The sequence below is a fragment of the Gymnogyps californianus genome, chromosome 4 (assembly GCF_018139145.2).
Source record: "Gymnogyps californianus isolate 813 chromosome 4, ASM1813914v2, whole genome shotgun sequence".
In the NCBI taxonomy this organism is placed as follows: domain Eukaryota; kingdom Metazoa; phylum Chordata; class Aves; order Accipitriformes; family Cathartidae; genus Gymnogyps; species Gymnogyps californianus.
In genome coordinates, this window is record NC_059474.1 from 65,159,227 (window position 1) to 65,179,681 (window position 20,455).

At 39.3% G+C, this 20,455-nt stretch overlaps 1 protein-coding gene across 9 annotated transcripts in view; it reads left to right on the top strand.

Annotated features, from left to right (window-relative positions):
* Positions 1-20,455, top strand: part of ARHGAP24 (Rho GTPase activating protein 24) — a 259,411-nt gene that overhangs the window by 230,497 nt on the left and 8,459 nt on the right. For all 9 annotated transcript variants that reach the window (XM_050895326.1, XM_050895327.1, XM_050895329.1 and 6 more), the window contains 3 exons: positions 5,564-5,771; positions 17,243-17,375; positions 19,646-19,719. In XM_050895326.1, coding sequence (XP_050751283.1) covers positions 5,564-5,771; positions 17,243-17,375; positions 19,646-19,719 — 415 coding nt within the window. The remainder of the gene's footprint in view (positions 1-5,563; positions 5,772-17,242; positions 17,376-19,645; positions 19,720-20,455) is intronic.

The window sequence follows — 20,455 nt, forward strand, 5'->3', positions numbered from 1 at the left end:
ATTTTCACTGTCAATGAATTACTGATGTAAATTGAGAGCTGTTTAAAATTCTCATCCAGATCCTAAGCTGAGATCAATTCCTTTGACCTTAACTGACCCTTTCTGATCAGTATAGCCCATAGACTCAGAACTTGTTTTTGAAGGACGGAGATCCTCTGCTGCACATTGAGAGAACACACATACAGGCGTGGGCCCTCTGTTGAAAGCATCAGCCCTCTGTGCTTTACGCTGTCTGAAAATTATACTATCATCTGAATTGCTGAGGGGTGGCTTGGGAAAGGCAGAAACCTTCTGGCTCACTGAGTGCATGTGCTGTGGCAGGGCTAGAGCGGCAGGTGGGCTTTTTCAAGCTATTCCTTATAAAGCAAGGAGACAGAACTGCCGCCTAGATCTTTCTCCTTTTTTCTTACTGAATCAGAAGCTTGGAGTCAATAGACTTGAGATGTGACCCCTGCCTGTGTTCAGTAACTAAAGAAATCATTGACTAGTAGCATTCTTAGATTTTAAAACCATACTCTAAGTGAATATGTACCATTGAAAATACCACAGTGCTTTCACAACTCTTGAGTAGACATAAACAGAATTTGCATATAGCACTGTAGTGTCTTTCATAAGCTTTATGGGTATCTGTTAGGCTTGGAAATCCAGTTTCTCAAAATGTTTACAAAACTTCTGCCACGGGAATGTTCTAGTTAATGAATAACTGCTCAGCATGCCCTTTACTAGCATGTGATTTTCCTCTTTGATGTTATGCATGATCTTGGCTTAATTGGATATAGCTTTAAAGACCTACAAGGGCCTCTGAAAAAGCAGGTCTGCTGATTAAATCTAATGACTGGTCAGAACTGGAATCCTGTACATTTCCCTGCCTTCCGCCAGCTGTGGGGAAGCCAAGCTGCTGCCATTCTGAATCTCAAGGTTTCTTGTTGGTTTTGTTTGTTTGTTTGTTTCCCCTCTGGCACCCTATCCCAAGGATAAACGAAACCACAGGTCAGCACTTGTGCATCTGTGCATTTCTGGATTTTGGAAACATTGAGATTTAGGAGGAGAACTTGGGTTTGGATTACAAAATGAGTTATGAAAGCTCTCTTCTATTTCCTTCTCCACAGAGGTGTTCTTGTTTAGTTACTGTAGTGGAAATTTACTTTTAAAAAACAGTAAGAGAAATTATCTCTGTGGTTTTGGTTACGTTGTAGTCTCCGTAACGTGGACTGTCTTTTCCTTGCTTCTCTGTAAAGGAGATGCTAGTAGTTACCAGGTATAGCTGATAGCATTCACCGTTGTCTGCCTCTGCCAACCACTAAGGTAAATGTATGTTTGCAACCACAATTCTTCACAACATTGTCTTTGCTTCATAATAGTCAACGTCTTAGTCTTCATAAACTATTAATCTGCAATATCTCTGTAGTAGTTAGTTGTGATGTAAGAAGGGATAAAAGCATTAGAAAGGGACAGTGGAAGAAGGTGCACCATACAGGGCAATGATCATGGCTTTTATTCCAAAACAGTGAAAAACCCAACATACACCAGCAAGATGATAAACAAGGTAAAAGTTATGACAATGTGATGTGGAAGCAGAGTTGCCATGTTTCCGCCACTTCTGCCCATGGCAACAGAGTACTTTTTCCATAAGGCATCAGCAAGTCTGTAACTTCAAGTCAATATTTATGGAGGCTTATCATGACTGATTCCTTTCATGGCCAAATGCTGCCTGGTGCAGTGTTCTGCATTTGTTAGGTGAAGGAAATACTTCCTTTGGAGAAGTTCAGCCTAGCCTTTGAAACCAAACCAAGCCTGCTTGAGATGAATTCCAAAGCCAAACAAACTGGAGAATGCAGAGTGTAGTAAATGGTGACTTCAGAAGCACTTCAAGGTGTGACGAGGTGATTTTCCATGAGACTTAGGTCTTAACTTTAGGTTATTACATGGTTGTCAGAATTACCACGCTAGCTATGAGCTTCCCAAAGCTGAGTGTGGAGGTCCTCATGCCTGTGAGGTAGATACAGTATTATCACCATTGACATAGATAGGGATCCAAGTCCCTGAGGCTTTATGTGACATGTGAGGATGGTGGGGCATACACCTACCCCTCCGGCCATGAAGTATGTATGTGGCCAGACTCAATGCAACTGTGTTCTGAGGATTGTGTAGGGTCTGAATCCAATCTGTCAAATCTGAGACAACTGCTGTAGTTCTTCTGTCTCTCCTTCAGGCGTTCCTAGCTATGTGTATTTTAAGTGTCTCAATGAAAGTCCCTTAATTTACGATGTACCTTATTTCAGTCAGTAGTAGAAACAATTCAGTGTTTACACGTAAGGGACCAGAACTGGGAAGTTTTAGGCTCCGATTTGGATTAATTTTTGTTTTCCTTTACACTGGTTACCTCTCCGTCATATCAGGTTTTATTTTTCCTCAGATATAGGTTTTTTTAAGGTTTTCTTCATTCAGTACATGTGATTTGCTGCTACAATACAGAACCAAGTTTGTCATATCCATTTAATATGTCACCTTTTGTACATGAATAACTTGTTATATTCTATTTGTCTTAAATAATACTGTTTGACACTAGTTGCAGACATCTTAATGCTTTATGGTTGCCACCTGTTTTCAATACATTTTGTGTTGTGTTGCATCAGCAATTTATGGTAATATAGGAATGGTTTTTGCTCCCACTGCACAAAAAACCCTTATTCTGATTTTATTCATTATCTATTAGGCATGCTTTGAAAGCCAATTCTAAAATGAAGGGAAGAAAAAAAAAAAGGCAGCATCCCAAAAAATGTATTGATAGAAAGTGATGTGTTTTGACTGCAGTGTCATTACTAATTGGAGTTTCAAAGCAGTCTGGTAGGTTGGAGAACTTACTCTTTCCTCTGCAAATGTAAGCTGCAATACACACATTACTCATTAAAGAATGTTAGCATGGAGAGAAGAAAGTATAGCCAATAGGACAAAGCTTATGCCTACTAATTGTACTGTCAGTGGGCATGAGTTTTAACTGTACATCATATAATTGGAACATCCTATCTTAATTGATATTAAAAACTAACTGATTAATTTTGTTTGAAAAGAGGCGAAAACTCTTGTGTTTAAAACCCAGAGATCTCATGGGCTCTTGAAGGGAAGCTCAGACTGTATGTTTATAGGACAAACTGGAGGAGGACGGCCAAGTCCTACACCTAAGAAGGAATAACCCCAGGGAAACAGCTCTGCGGAAAGGACCTGGGTGCCCTGGGGAACAGTAAGCTGGACACGAGCCAGCAGTGGACCTGGCAGCAAGGAAGGTTTGAGAGCAGTCTGGGCAGTATCAGCAGAAGCAGAGCCAGCAGAGGGAGGGAAGTGATTAACGCCCTCTGCTTAGCATTTTTTAGACCATATTCCAAATATTGTGTCCACTTAAAAAAAAAAAAAGGCGAGGGGGGAAGATAAAACTGGAGGGAGTTGAGCAAAGGGCCACCAAGATGCTTGGGAGCTAGAACACAAGCCCTTTGAGGAGAGGCAGAGGAAGTGGGGCTTGTTCAGCCAGGAGAAGGGACAATTCTGAACAGCAGCCTTCTTGTATATTAAGGACTTTGAAATCCCCAGACTCCCATAATCACATAGACTCCTTAACTGACTTTCAGTGGACCTTCCTCCTTAATTTCACTACTTTCAGAAGGAGGGTCTAGAAAATGGAGGGACTTGAGGATTTCCTCTCTGTGGACCAGCAGCAACCCTTAACTCAGACAAATACAAGAAACCCGAATTCGTTTAATACTCCTGCCATCACCATAGGCAGTTTGCAGGAGGTTAGGAAGCTATACAAGAATTAAGAAAACATACTTTAACTCCTCTGCCAGCATGAAGAGGGTGAACTTTGCGGACACCAAATATTCCACACCAGTCAGTATTCTTCTAAGCTTGACTCACTCTGAAATTTCAAGAATTCCTTCTTTAATTGCTAATTGTTGGGTTTGGGGTTTTGTACAACACACAAAAAAGTGAGCTAATAAAGAGTGACTGTGTGATGTTCAGTCCCCTTACCTACTGCTGTTTTTAGCATCCACAAATGTGAGTACCATGGAAATCACAAAATATGCTGCTCTGCATCTCAGAATACTTTCTGGATGTCTTAGCTGGACATTAGTTACTCTCTCCAGTTATTTCCTGTGCTACAGTAAAAATAATTGTACTTAAATGCAAACCCCAGACCTTCAGTATGGGCAACTGACAGCTTGCCACCCACTTGCCATAATGTTCTGGAGCATATGCAAGGCAACTTGCCCCCCTACAACTGACGTGTGAGTTATCTTTCTTTTGTTGGAGGAAAAATGTACACATTGAAGGTTACCCTGAAGGATGCTTCAATCTGAATGCTACCTTAGCTTGTGGTTACTTGTTCATGTAATTGTAATTTATAGGTGAATGAAGTTCTTGGGCCAAAAGCAAAAGCTGACTAGCTCAACTTTGGGCTTTCTTTAGAAAAAGCAAACCAAAACAACTCTGTTCTCCTTGTTGAATATTTTTAAACCAGTAGGAACTGTGTGCTCAGTGAAGGGCACAATTTGACTTACTGCTTTTTGGTTTTTTCCACTTTATAGTGTATATAATCGGAAAAGGAGCCTTCTAAGCATAGGTAGTTATTTGGTTTTTAGTTTCTGATCATGACTGCCTTAGAACTATTCATTGTCTTGCTATATACAGAAATTGAATTGCCTCGCTTGAGCCCCAATACTATTCAACAAATGGTGGTCTCAAGAGAGAGCTTCCATCACAGATGACATGCCTGAACATTATTGTGATGCTGTCTATGATGGCTGGCTCTGCAGTTTGAAAGGGAAAGGCAAAGTAAGTTATGAAGAGTAGCTGTCTCTCCAGTGGTAGCGATGATATCCTCAGATCAGGGCTGAAGTCAATTCTGTCAAAAAAACTCCATGTTCTTCTGAGGTTAAGTACGAATGCAGGTTTCCTGCAGTTCGTCTGACATATTTCACCTTTCATGTCAGGATCTTTTTTCATACACAAAATTTATTGTTGCTAAAGCAGACAGTGATAATGCAATTGGTAATACGTTATAGGAATGGTTTTTGGTTATGTGGGAAAACTTAATTAATAATTTGGTTTAGTAGGAATGAAAACCTGAGTTACATTTATAAATCTTTTGCCCTCCATATGTAAAGGTAATGTTTATATGCCATTGAAACTGATACAGGAACTACTTAGTTTTTTATAGATAATTAGGCATGAACCAAGAAGATGAAGATGTGTATCACTTTTGAATCAGAAGTTTTGTGATGGAAAATCCCGTTTGTATTATTCCTATGTTTTCTGTGCTTATGGTCTGAAAAATCATTTACAGTATTTTATTTCAAATAGTGTTTTTGAGCATTGTTGTAAAATATGTCAGCATTGTATTTCCATGAGAGTATCAAAGGTGAAATGGAGCATTTTATTCCTAAAAAAGGAGTAGGTTAATTGTCTGTGTATTTAAATGACCTGTAAATTGCGTGGATTGTAATGGAACACGCGGGCTCCTCAAATGTTTTTATGAGTCTCAACCAAGCCACATCTCTTTTTCATGCAGGTATTTTTGGCCAGAAGCTGGAAGATACTGTCCGATACGAAAAGCGATATGGGAACCACCTGGCTCCTATGTTGGTGGAACAGTGCGTGGATTTTATCCGAGAACGGGGGCTAAAGGAAGAAGGCCTTTTTCGACTGCCTGGGCAGGCTAATCTTGTGAAGGAGTTACAGGATGCCTTTGACTGTGGAGAGAAGCCTTCTTTTGACAGGTAAAATCCTCCAGCTGTCCCCGACTCCCTGAAGCCGAGACAGGACACGATCCGCTGTACTGTACTGACCCATGGGGCTGTAAAACATGTGGCAGCAACAGATAGAATGACATGTTTTTGTAGGTTTTTCTGTATGTTTCCTATTATCACTCTAAAATGTCTTCTTTTTTTTCTGACTTTGGTGTCTGATTTCAAAGCGTTTCTGGAGAATTTCCATTTGTGAAAAGCTGGTTAGGAAAAGTATTGCTAATGGTTTGACTTAATCAAAAATATCTGGATTGCCTTGATCTTAGTATCATTTGAAATACAGTGGTGATGCTGGCATTAAGTCAGTTCCACAAAGGAAGAATTTCTCTTATCACTAATTTCAATATATTCTGTTACCTATAAAACTGACTGGAAGGGAAGTCTACTTTTAGGTATTCCTTTATAATTTTGGGCCTTTGGTCTTAAAATAAAAGTTGCTGTGACCATAACAACAAATCTACGTGGTTTTGAGGGTCCAAGTCCAATTTGTATTCCAATATTTATACAGTTTTTCAAAGCTAATGAGAATTTTCTGGGCCAGGGAAGAACCCAGTCCTGTTCACACAGCTGTGTATGACTTCAGCCTTTTGTCAGATTAATTTTTTGTGCAAGTTCAGCTCTCCTCCTATAAGCATGGATAGCAGTAGTCCACATATTCAGAGTGTGCAATCAGAGAAACAGAACCAGTGGATTATGAATGCCACATAGCCTTTTTAACTCTGATCAGAATTAATACGATGGTAATGAAATTCCAATTCAAGAGACTGTTAAATAGTGGTTGTCCTCAGTGTGTGCCCTAAGTGACATCTGTAACACACCTCCAAAATGGAATCGGGATACTTCACTCCAACTGAGAGTCTAATGTGAATTAGGAGGAAGAGGCAGGTTACATTTATTTTGTGGGACCTTTGACTGATAGCAATGCAAGTAACAGGAAGAAAAGCATAGCTTGATCTTTTAGTGCAAAAACATGCCATGATATGAACATGATTGCTGGAAATCATTTCCCTCCCCACAGATGCACAGAAGGCAGACATCTGTAATGCTGTTTTATCTCCAGCAGTTTCTTCAGTCCTGACCCTCACTTTAAGAAATGTCAAGAATTTATAATGCTCTGGAAAAGAAAAGTGAATTTTCTTCCTATGAGGCTTATTAGTTTCTCATCGGAAGGTGAGAGTTAGGATAATTGACCAGAAAGTAGCTTTAAGGAGCCAGAGGACTGTGGGAAGTGACAGTGTTAGCTGATAAATGTTTGTGGCATACTCACTGACTGTTCAAATACTGTGTAACTTATTTAAAAATGGTAAAGAAGCATCCATTGGGTATGTTTTCCTTACTTGGACATTAAGATAAATATTACTGGTCATGTCTCTGGCACAACCTCTACCAGAGGTATAAGTAGGCGAATGGTAGAAACAAAAGGTTATTTTTTCCGTGCCTGTAAGCCAAATAATTGTGGAGGAAATGCTTAAGAAAACAAGCCACCCCCAGACTCCAGGAAGACGATGTACTGAACACCCCACTGAGAGATACAGCTTGAAAGAGGTGCACAAATTCTATCTATTCAGAACAAATGAGACCAGGGCTCAGACGCATAATTTTTTTTTAATTTTTTTTTATTTTTTTTTGCAAGGTTATCTAGCAACATCTGTAGCACACACTAATGAGCCCCAGGAACAGGCACGCTAACTGAGCTTTAGCAGATGAAGTGGAGAAGAGATTTTGCATGCTACTGCTGTGAAGAAGGCACATAATCTCTACTATAGCAATTAGAAACATCAGCAGGAGTTGCCTATAAATCGCTGGTCCTGCAGTTCTGCTTCTGAAGCTGAGAATTTATAGAACACTGACCTTGTATGTCTGCATGTCTCGTTGTGAAGGGTAATTTTTCTGTTTACTTTTTCACATTTGAGTTTGGAGAGGTATGATTTAGGTGTAGCAATAGTCTAGAAGTCAGGCAGACATATATTCTCTTCTGATCTCTGCTATTGTTTCCATTAGGCATCTACTTTTTTCCTCCAACCTTTTGTTCCATTTGTAAACTTTTGAGGTGAAGTTCATTTCACAGTGTTTATAGAGTGCCTATGTGATTACCTTGTTTTGGGGTAACTTTTCTTTTCATTGTGCTGAACAGCAGCATGGTCTCCAGGTTTGATGCAACCTGCTTGGCAAGTTGAGCTCTTGGAAAGTGGCCACAATATGAAAAGTTGCTGTAGAGAAAAGAAAAAAAAAATATGTGTTAGGGGTCCATGCTTATTTTCTTTCATGAACCTCCACATCCACTGTGTTTAATCTGTAATTATATGTTGTTATTAGTCAAAAGTCCGGTAGTGCAAAACCTACCTAGGTTTTGTTTATTAATTTACATTTTGCCTGTTCTCATACGTCGACAATAATAAAGATTTTTGCTGTTAGAGCTGAGCTGACGGTTTTGCTGATGGGGCATGAAACACAATGGAATCCAGGTCATGCTTCCGTAGCAGTGCCAGGTCACTGACTCTAACTGGGAGAAAGACTAGCTGCTGTCATCAGTGTTGGAACTAATACAAAGAACTGATGTTTGAGGAGTTTGCCATTTTTCATACTGACATTTTTTCTGTGTATAAGTGCACATAAGTCCAACAAAGACTTTAGAACAAGTGAAGATGCTTTGAAATGTCTGTGTAGGCTTGTGTATATGTTTGTGTGAGAAATTATTATTAAATAATCCTTCTCCTCTTTATGCTTTCTTAGCTAATTCAGTAAAATACATAACTTGTAGAATTAAAAGCAAAAACAAAGATAAGATTGTACAGCCATGACTAGTACTCCTTTAAAATGTCATCTCTGTTTTAAGATGGTTCCACCATCTTAAAACACCTTACAGCCATTGGGAGATGGAGTTCAAAGGCACAGATCTGCTCTTTTGCCCAGAGTTCGGCTGCTGTCCACGGTTCTGTGGAGACCCTGCCCTTCTCCCCTCTTGCATTCCTATCCACACCCCTTTGCCAAAGAAGACCACAGAACGAAAGCAAGCAGAATAAATGTGGCACATTTGAAAGAAGTAGTAAAATAGCTTTGTTCAAAAGAAAATGCAACCATGTTTTGAAACATAAGACATATTTGACAAATGGTAGCTCTCACGTGAGTTAGCAGCTGGATGTTCCGATACTGAAGTCAGTTATAAAAACGCAGAGTGAATACAGAACAAGTCGGAGAGTGGCAAAAACCTTCATGTATTAATTTGATCTTGATCTTATAGTTGGATAAGATGTTGCTGAAGAATCGTGAGCTATATGTATGAGAATGGAACCAGTATTTGAAATTTCTGAAACTTACAGAATGAGAAAACCCAGTATCTGATCTGAAACATCCAATACCCCAGCCCCCCTACCAAGAAAACTGGAACATCAGCATTTCTTGCAGTCTTGGAAAGGGGAGGTAGAGCTGCTACAACTGAAAACTGCTGAGGCTTTTTGTGTGAAGAAAAAAAACCAACTGAAAATTGTATGTCAGTTTAAAAACAAAAATCAATAAATACCTCACTCCCTCTGTATGTATCTGCACGTATTGTGAAATCTGCTTTAAGGAACTAACAGTGCAATTAGGCAATCACTCATGCTTGCTACTATTTAAAATATCCTTGGTATTTCCAGTACAGCTCCACCTCTGTGTAAAATTGTCCCCTCTGGGGAATCCATTTTGCTTGCCCTTGGGGTATTTTCTTCTCTCTGCTTGTGTGGTTTATATTTTAAAGTCCCTCAGCTCCTTTACAAATCATACATTTGTAATGATACAAAGTGGATTATGACTATTTGTTCTGTAAAATTAGCATAGCGAATATGGCACTGCATAAGGAAAATAACATAAGGGTTTGTTCTACAGTTTTTACCTGGAAGGGGTACAAAATTGGATTTCTCTTTTTATATTACCGGTTTCCATCTACTGTTCATCACAATTACTACTAGATGACATGAGAGTTAAGATTCCTCAGGGAGAAAAAAATATTTGAAATATCACTGAAACAAATATTAATACTTATGTGATGGATTGAAGTATGTGACTTGGATTTTCGTAACTACTATCTTTAATGTATATAGTCAAGTAGTTCAGAAGAGTTTAAAGTTACGTAGCTCATGTGCCTGCGTTTGTGTGTATGCACAAGAGAGAAGGAAAGCACATAAAAGCATATTTAGCAAAACAAAATCCCTATTGCATTCTTTTATGGGTATGAATTCCTCTAAAGAAGAATGCAGTACGTTATAGGACAAAATATTACTTACTGCTCTAGTCACCATTGCAATCAGCTGAGAAAAGAGTAAATGGCAGTATGTGATAGCTGGCAAATGCTATTATTTACTGGAGCCAAATAATCCAGAATGTAGAACTGGTATGTTCCTGTGCATTTAATCACTGGGATTGTTGAAGCAAAATAAGACAATAATGAGGATGGTAGTAATGTAATATCCTCAAGTTGAGAAGGAGCACAGGCACCATTCTTATTCTCCTCCAGAGACAATGTTTTAAAATTTTGGTGATTGCAAGAAATTGGACCTGTATCAGTGGGGTTGCAGTCTGCAGTGGCACTGTACAGACTCCAACTAGACATTGACTTGGGGAATGAAAATTGTTCTTTTGTTTTCCAAATACAAGCCTGTCCGTAAGAATTTCTTTGTTCAGGAGCAGATAATTCCCCACGAGGAAGGGGCTTTATTCCCTTCCTAGTGGGAAAGTGCAGTCATCCCTAAACAAAACATTTTTAATGTGAAATGAAGTCTTTACTAGAAAGCTGGTTCCTGCCAAACACAAATGGCCTTAGGCCTGTGAAAATTCCTGTTCGTTTCTGCCTGTTCCAGGCTTCCTTCCCTGATCCTCACAATCTGCTCATCAGTTATGCCTCTGGAGCCACTTCCACGTCCTTTCTAATTCTAGCCCTCTTTCTAACCAGCTAGCAGAAGTAACTTCTGCATATGGCACGACTTAAAGACCTAGTCTAGCAATTAAATACACGTTAGGAGACACATTTCTAGCATGATGCAAGGGTCATTAAATCAGTTTAATTGCTGTCCTGCTGTAGGAGAGTGTGTTTTTAGTTATTGGCAGTGAATGAACATTTGTAGTTGCTTCGCGTGAATCTCGGTTTCAGAAATGGAGTTAGTGTGTCAGCTGTGATTTAAAAAAAAAAAAAAAAAAAAAAGAGCAGCCATGTATTTCACTTGCCAATGACAAATGACTTCTTAGATGGCCGTGGTCATCTTTAAGAAAGGATGACGTTTTGTTACTGTGTGGAAGGTCTGAGAATGTGTTTTTTAAAGCATCCTTACTTAGGGTTGCAAGATTTGTGGCTTTCTCTTCCAGTAAACAAGAACAGGTAGTTTATTTGTGGTGGTTTTCCATGTTTTATATATACTTGCAATCTCTGCAAAATCTTGCAGTAACTTAACAGCCTTTCTGAACAACTTATCAAATGATAAAATAATTTAGCAGCATATTCACTGGAGCTGGTTGATCTTTTTCCTGGTGGGAATCCGTCTGTTTCTTAGGCCTCTGCCCACCTTACCTGAAAGCACTTGTGTCTCTCTTCAAGGATCTATATTTTTCTAAGTAATTTTTAACATCCTTCCATAGAGTTTGTCTTTTCATTTGTCTGTCCTAAATTGCTGTCTTCCTTGCTGCTTTTAAAGCATCACTCTCCAATCTGAATGAATTGCCTGCTGTTATAATTACTGAAGTGGATGTCTAACTTGGAAATAGAGTCTGTCAATCTTCAGTATTCCTTGCGGTGCCTACTCCCCTGAATGGGTCCCTGGAAGGTAGCATGGATTGTAAAAATCATGAGCACAAGGACAAAGGAGCAGAATACATGTCTGGTTTTTTCTCTGTCTAAACAAAAAAATAAGAATTGAGATCAGTGTTAACTTAAAGTAGAGCCAGGCTCTTGTGGCAGCAAGGAGGACAGACAGCTCAGGGCTTAAAATGGTAAATGCTTTCATGTATGTTTCATAAGTTGTAGGCAAAATTTCAGCTAGTACTTAGATTAGGCATGGTACTGCTTGTACTAGATATGCGTTATAGGGGAAAATTATAGAGAGAGTAATGCTTTGAAGATACCTACAGAGAGGAACAAAAATCACATAGGACATTCAACCAGTTATGTTATGCATTTGACCTGACCTTTGAATTTCTGGACCAAAGCCTGACTCCCAAAATCAGTCAAACCACTCCTGATTCACCATAACATTACTGAACACAGGCTTTGCCCTCCTAGCCTCTGGGTACTGGCTTCTCAGCAGTAACAATGCTCTGATTCTCTCTATACATAGTTGTGCACATTTGTAATATTCCCTTGATGTTACTTACTCAGTGTTTCATCACTGGTTTATCATGGGCTCTAGCATCTGACTTAAGTTTTCTGCAGACTGGCAGCAAAGGTACACACTGGGCAGCCAGTTATGCACTCATCCTCCCATGTCAGGAAAACATCTATACTGGTCTGAGAGCTGCTCTGCAGACCTGAATGCAGCTAAGCAGGGCCACAGTCAGCAAATGTGGTGGTGGGTACAGGATATGTTGGTGAGGGAGACACACTGTTTCCAGGATTGTGATCTGTGACATATCTGAAATGATGGAGCTGTAATTCTAGTAATTCCAGGAGGTACTGATACACAAACTGTTTGAACTGTACTGTTCTCCTTCATTTTATTAACAAAACTCCTAAATTGAATTATAGCCTCACAGCTTGTTGTTCCCTACTGTTTGTTCTTTATGCAAACTGTTTATGTGTCATCATGATCTAGAGCTATTTTTGGCACAGCATTAATCTTTTTGTAATGTGACCTTGCCCTGTTAATATTTCCTCTCTGAGAGTTTACGAGGAGCTTGTTGGCTTTGTGCTCTGAGGCACTGACTCCGACTCTCTGAACACGCTTTCTGCTTGTCCGAGTGTGAGGGTTATGCGTGGATTTCTGGTGACCTGCTGGGCTTCAGTAACTTTTGTTTGTGGTAGAGAGGGTGAAAAACTCCAGGCGGTGTAATTGGTCTGACAGCCACTTACACAGTGTCTGTGGTATCACAAAGGAAAGTGCTGTCAAAACAGCAATGCTATGAGGGATATTAATGACAAAGTTCAGATGAATGGGGCTTTGAATATGTGTAGTCTGATGACTAAGGAGAGGCTGTGGTGCATTTGCATTTGTAATGCCTTTGCATGGACAGTGGTGGAGTGGGAGATGCTCTTTTGGAAACATATCAACAAGTAAAGCAGATTACTTACCTCACTAAAACATTGCTACTTTCTCAGACTTTGCAGCACAACATGCTGAAATAGACTGTTTCTCAGCTTGCTGATGCTTTTTGTGTTGCATTCAATTTTCTGCTTCGTGCTTTGTCATTCCCATTTCAAGCTTGTAATTATTCATTGTGCACTTGGAGAACGTCTGCCTCAATTAATGAGGGTTGTTCCAATTTAGATAACAGAGGATTTTCTGCTGGAATTGGCATACTCTATTTTAATACTTGTTAATGAATACTTTTAATCATGTTAATTATGACTTTGTAATCATGGAACACTTTGATATTACACTGTCAGATAGCAAAAGAAATACTGAGATAGGTATAATCATTAAGTTTCTGTAGCTGTAATGGTCCTAGAATATAAGCAAGGCCAGGTTTGAAGGGGGAAATACTGTCTTGTCTTAAGCTGATCAGTTGTAGCTGGAAAAAGTCCAGGAGGAAAAGATCCTCCACAGGCCCTGGAAAGATCCATGTCTTACAAACTACACAAATGGCCTCAAGGCAGATTTATAAATGCTGTTGGTTGACTTAGACTGTGGATAGAATGCTGCAGACCGGAAAGGAAAATAAATGCTCCAGATCCTCAAGAGAGCTTGCAGTTCAGCACTCCTTTGAAACTCACAGCTCTCCTCTGTGGCTGAAATGCGCTTAATGGTATTTGTGGATTGAAATACCTAAAATACAGATGGGTTAAAACTGGAGTCTGCCATTTTTAAGTTTTCCTCTGTATTTTAAAACAAAAGGTGAAAAAAAAATACTAGACTGCAAGGTCTAAACAGGTCTCAGCTTATATGAAACACTCTTTTAGTTCCTTTATTATAAAAATATTGACTTTTTTAATACCAATATTTACATTGAAAGAAGAAAGTTTCTAGGTTTTATCTAACTGTTGCTAAACAGAATTAAAAAATCCAGTTCTTAAAGAGCTTTGCAGGCAGTATGTGTGTGTATGTATGTTTGTTTATGCTGCCAAAATCTGTATGGTAATTTCTGTATAGATAGATTAAGCAGTGTTCCAGTACAGTTTAGGAAAAAAAAGGTAACAAAACAAATTTTCCAAGATTTTATTTTGCAATCCCACCATCTTGTGGCAGTCTGCGGTATTGCCTTAGCATTTGGTCAGCAGAAGCAAATTTGAAAAAAAAAAAAAAAAATTTTTTTTAAATTGCAGATGTATCCCCATCTACTAATTTGGGACCTGGGTTTCTAACCCCAGCTCAGAAAGCACCTCTCTGTAGGCTCAGATACAGCATGTACTTCAGGAGGTTAGTTTGAGAACACAAAGACTTCTTATTGTTTGCTCGCTCTTTGACATCCTGCCTTTCCATTTCTCTCTCAGTTCTTCCTCGGTAGAGCTACAGTTTTTAGCACTCAACTAACCCTTTGCAGTGATAGTCTATCAGTACTTCACACTGAAAGGATAAAGTTTATAAATTGCATCAGTTTTCAGGTCTTTTGTCCCCTTCCTCAGCCTTTTTATCCTCCATCTGCTGTGCCCTCAAGGAGCAAGTATTCCACGTCACACCAAGGGACTGGTGTAAAATTATTCTTATGTACTACACGAAGCATGATCCTGGCAGTACAAAGAAGGGAAGATGATATTGCTTAATCCCCTCACTGGGAGACCTGTGTGCTAACTTTTAATTGTTCTTCAGCAATTTCTCACTCAACCTGTTTGAATCTTGTATTTTGGAAAGGCCTCCCTAGTTTTATGCAAATAGTCTCTGAAAAGATGTGTTTCAGTTCTTCAGCAAGGCCTGGGGAGTTTCCTTGTTTAAATAATAAAAGTAGTAATAATAACATCTTCAGAAAGACCATCAATGCCAAGCAATCAGAGTTAAATTCTCTGCAGATTGATGGCCTGTGCTCCCTTTCATGCTGCAATGTAGGGCGCTGTCGTAAGGCTGCCAGTTCACATCTGCTCTCGGTGGCTGCTGCTCTCCTTCAGAGTCTAACTAGCAAAAATCTTTCCCTCTGTATTTGCTTTTTGCTTTCCTGATGCACTGGCAACTTAGGAAACTGAAGATCTCTCTGTAAAATTTGCTTCTTGGATAAGGCTGAATAGTGGCAACTGCCTACGCATGCATGCCATGGTTGTGCTCTAAAAACTAGCACCAGTGGCAACAAGATGTGTAAGCAACTACCTGAGAGATTATTGGGGTCTGGGTTTTAAGCCCTTGGGTTGTGCAGTCTGTAAAGAATTTTGTTAGCCAGGATGTCAAGAAGAGCTTCAGTTCACTTAGTTTGCATCTGGATTGGGGATAGGTAGAGGGCAAAGGTTAGAGGCCAAATCTGAGCTAGCATTTGAAATCTCATAACATAGTACAACTATATCTAGTTTCATGTATAGTACTGTTCCTTACATATGTTATATATGCATCTGAGGAGCAGGGCTGGGTAAACACAGGATTCCCGTTTCGGATCCAAGCCAGTCTACAAGTAGAGGGTTGCAATCAAGGGATTAGAATTTGAACCTTCCTTAAAAATGCAGATTTGTGTTAGTGCTTTGTTTATAGGGTTTCTCTAGAAAACATTTTTTGGAATTTTGGCTGGAAATTATTCATGATTGAAATAGAAATGTTTTCTGGGAATTTATTTCAAGTAGGGTGGTTGTGCTTAACATTTAAATATATACAGTGCTTTATCATTTCTCTTCTTGTGTTTTGACTTAGATTGCTCATATCATACAACATTAATCTAAGGATGTTCCCATCATTCTTGTTAAGAGTTAACTTAGTAAAAGCCATTATTGTTTTAACAGATCATTCCGAAATAATGATTAACATACCTCTGGCAAAGCTTATGTGCATTAAATACAGGTGGTTCCCTTTGAGAGACTGAGTTTAAAAAACGTTCCAAGTGTGAAGTCTTCAAAGAAAAAGAAAATACACAATAATGCACATTGTAGAAATGTCTATACATTTTCTGTTTCTTATGAATGAAATTAGCATAATTTAGTATCTGGGTTTTTTATTTTTCACAAGTCAGAGGGAAAGAGATCAGCTTGCAGTACATCTCTCTGTCTGAACCAGGGAAAGCATGTAGAACATTCCAGTAAGGATTTAAATAAATGCCTGAGCAGCTAAACCCAGAGATGGAGTCAGAAGTAACACGAGACAGATTTCTTCATGCTAACTTGTAGTTTTTATCTTTTTCTATTTTCTTTCAGAGAAGTACCCCTAAGTTACCACAACATAACTTTACACACCACAGAAACATTTAAGCAAGTTTTACTGCATACTCTGAACTTGTGATTTTGATCTTTCTCCCCATCTTCTTACCTCTAGTATGCCTGATAAACAGCCTAGGCTGTATCCAAAAAAAGTTTGGATAAGTTTCTGCAAATGTAATTATGAGAAAGCATATGTCATACCAGGTCTTTGACTGTCAGCCCTATAATGTTACCTGTTGTGCTAGCACTTAGACATTTTCTAAGTTTGGTGACTTGCAACGCCTTAGCTTACTCGGTACAGGATAGAGCTAAAACTCATTTCCCATGGATTTACGGTTCTGTGTGTAAAGTATATACAGGTTTTCGGTGTAACGGTACAGCTAAAAGGCACAGTAGTCATTTTGTGGGAGCCCATAGGAAAAAGATGCATGCCAGGGAAAGAACTGTAATTCAGATGGGGAAGTTTCAACTAAACACCTGTGGTATATATGGTCTCCTTTAAAACTTCCTTACTTAATACTGATACCAGAGGAGATGGTGATACAGTGGAATTGAGACGTGCTGGGCATGTTTTGGGAGCTGGGGCCATCTCTGGTAGGAGAGTAAACCCCACTGTGTAAATATAATGCCTGGTTTCTGGCTCAGGTGAAAATGAAAAGCATCAGTGAAGATGGATTTTGCATGCCTGATGTGAGATGCCTGTCAGTGAGAGCCAGGATCTTCTCAATACCTGTGCCTGCAAATAGGGCCCTATGTGTAATTATTTATAGCAATAAATCAGCAGAGTTGACAGACTCTTGCTTGCAGGTATCCTACGTTCTTTATAGGACAAAAAAACCCCCAAAAAACCAAATTACAGATATGATCTATAAATGTATATACTGCTGATGAGTAAAATCTGGGGTGACAATGGAAAAGTTAAGTGGCAGTTTGTAGCCTGTCAAATCTCTCAGTATTATCCTGATTCACAGTAATGACTTCTTGTATTCCAACCCAACAGCAATACAGATGTGCACACGGTGGCATCACTGCTTAAGCTGTACCTACGGGAACTCCCAGAACCAGTCATACCATACGCAAAATACGACGATTTTCTTTCCTGTGCCAAAATGCTCAGCAAGGAGGAAGAAACGGTGAGTTGGCAACTTGAGTAGGATAACATAAAAGGCTGGCACGTTATAACCTGTTCTGATTTTGAGGAGGAGAGAAGCTGGTGATTACCTATCCTAATTTAAGATGTGCATCTATTAATTGAGGCTGTTTTTATATGAAAATTGTTGCCATTTAGGTCATCTGGAAGTCTAAATAAAGGCACATAGCATAACCTTAGCTGTATTTATTGCATGTCACTGAATCCAGTTCAAGTAAACATCATTGTGGTCAATAGCTTCTATTTTGCATGGAAGAGACATATTTTCATGGATTATCATTCTGAACTGTAAAAGGAAGGGTCTTGGTAGTTGCTGTCCAACTCTTGCCATTAAATCAGGTCATTTTCTTCTAAACGTCAGGATGCCAACTTTTACTGACTTTTGATTGAAGGCCAACAGACTCTATTCATTGCCTGTCATTGAATCGGAAGGCCTCAAAAAGATGGAAGCGGGCCACTGGAAGCGGGCCACCTTCCAGACTCTCTTAAAACAGCATAACACAGATGAGCAAAATAAGGGTTCTGACTGATAATATGTGCCCTGCAGTGGCATGGGCCTACTATATATTAGTCTGAAGACATAAGAAACTAAGTGCTTGTTTCTATATTGTTCTGGGTGCTTATGGGTAATGAGGTCAACCCTGATCTTTTCTTTTCAAAGTAAATACCAGTAGGCTCATTCTGTTGATTTCAATCTACTCCCCTAACTTTCTAAGGTGGTTATTTCTGTTTAATTCCTTTTTGACGTTTCAAATCCTGCTAGAACTGGAACCCCTCCTACCTAATCTTCTAATTAATTAAGATGAGTAGGAGCCCCTCTTTTCTAACTGAGAGACCATCTCCTTTCTGAGCCTTCAGTTGATGACTACCAACAGCAGAGGTGGTAGTTGTTTTCATCTGATGGAATGGGGGGGAAGAAAGATCTGTGGCAAACTGTCTTCTGTGGTCAAAATCTCTTACACCCACTGAAATCAGACTGGTTTCTTTGCTGTCCTTTACAGCTTGCTACAAGGTGCAAATTTTTGTCAGCTGCTCACAAAAGGTGGGAGTAGGCTGTTTGGCTGGTTTAATTTGAGCTGTGCTTCGCACAAGCTATGGCAGGGGATCCGCAGAGCTAAAGTTGCAGCTATTTGCTTGTGCGTGTTGCATATGTCTCTAACCATTGCTAGCTCCAACGTAAAGCCACCTGACAGCTCCACAGTTAGTCATCATGCAGTTTATACTTGCAGTGATATTCATTTTCAGATTAAATTTTTAGTCATTTTATAGTGGCTTAGTCCAGAGTGTATTTATGTAGTTCCTCTGCAACTATGCCACGAAGTACTTAATTCATTTTGAAAGCAAGATTCAAATTACAGTGGCCTTTTGGTGCTGGAGTTGGTGCTGGCAGTTTGTGAAAAATCAGTACTATAGGTGGTGAGCCACTTCGGTGCTCTTTATGGTGGCTTAGCAGTCCAGCTATAAGGCTGTCTGACTAGATTTTCAGTTGATCTTTCTCCATGCAGAAGTTAAAAGTGCAGTCACTGTTCAGGGAGAGAGCTGTGCATCTTGTCTCCTTTCTTAGCCCACACCCAGCAAACTTGTGCACTATCATGGTCCACCCATTTAATTTGCATTTGTTTTCATAACGTATTGTAATCAAAACCCCAGTGATGCTGGCGAAGTACCAAAACCCCAGTTTGGAAAGAGTCTAAAGGCACTGGTTGGTAAGGAGCCAGGGTCTGTTTCCACAGGGCACTGAAAATAGTGTGTGATATTCTGCTTGTCCCATTCCCAGGGTGGGCACAAACTGAAGTAACTGTGTATTGGTCTGAATCTAGAATGGACCAGAACTGGGTAAAATACCCAAATAGTTTCTCATATGAAAATGCCAACTAGTTCAAACCCGAACTGTTCCTGGAAGCCTCACCCTTGTTATCAGCAGGAGGAGGAACGGAGCTGCTGGTCAAAAAAAGAAAGAGTGAAAAAGAAGGGAAAGACAGGATGAAACCAAGTTATTTATTTACTTGTTTATTTTTATCCAGAGCTAATCCTTGTTAGCCAAATATAGCTTTCCCCATCCAAAATGGGTTCTACAAGCTGTTCCTGATGGCAGCTTGTATATAGCATTTAACGCTGCAGTTTCAACGATGTGTTTATTGTCTTGCAATTGGAATTGCTGACATTTTTTTGAATCTCTGGTAAAATACTAAGAAACTGTGCCTCCCCACTCTTTTTTTTTTTTTTTTTTTTTTTTTCTTAAACCACTTAAAGGGCCTGAAAGAACTGGTGAAGCAAGTGAAGAGCCTGCCAGCTGTCAATTATAATCTGCTGAAATATATCTGTAGGTAAGTGCTCTTGCAAGAATATCACCATGGTATTTATAACTGTGAGCTGACAGACAAGCCTGTCTGTGTATGTGCCCTGAAGGAAAAGCATTACTCACAGTCGGAGGATGGGTGAACTTAAGTGAATGCACTAAAAATACAGGTTTACTGCGTGACTAATTACTAATTTGCTCTATCAAGGTGCACAGTTATGACTTTCCTTTCATAAGCAGGCCGCACTGAGCAAGAAATGCAAGAAGGTAGAAGTTAATATATTCTGTCCTCTTTATAGGACCCTGGTTTTCCCATTTCTAACTGCAGTTATTGGCCTTGGCTGTGCACTCCTGAAGCATGGTATCCTTGAAAACTGTCTATGTCTTGTAGTATATAGAATAGTTTCGTGGATACATCTAAGATCTTAAAAAACGTCTTACACAGTTGCAACTTGTGAACTTATAGTAAGTTGCCAGCATAAAAAAACATTTTTAAAAGAATATAAACCTCTTTTGTTTTAATTGACAGTTTGCATTTTGAGGATATTTTATGAGCCACGTACATGATTAATTATGCTGGAGAAAGTTACCATCTTCAACAGAGTTATCTTATAGTCAGTCCAGATTGAGATTTAAATTTTGTTATCAATGTATCATTTTGAAGAAAATCTGAAGAATTTGAGGAGAAGAGCCTTGAGCTTTCACGATGTTCCATAAGGATTTGGAAAGGAGTACTTGAACTATGTTAAGAAACGATCACATGC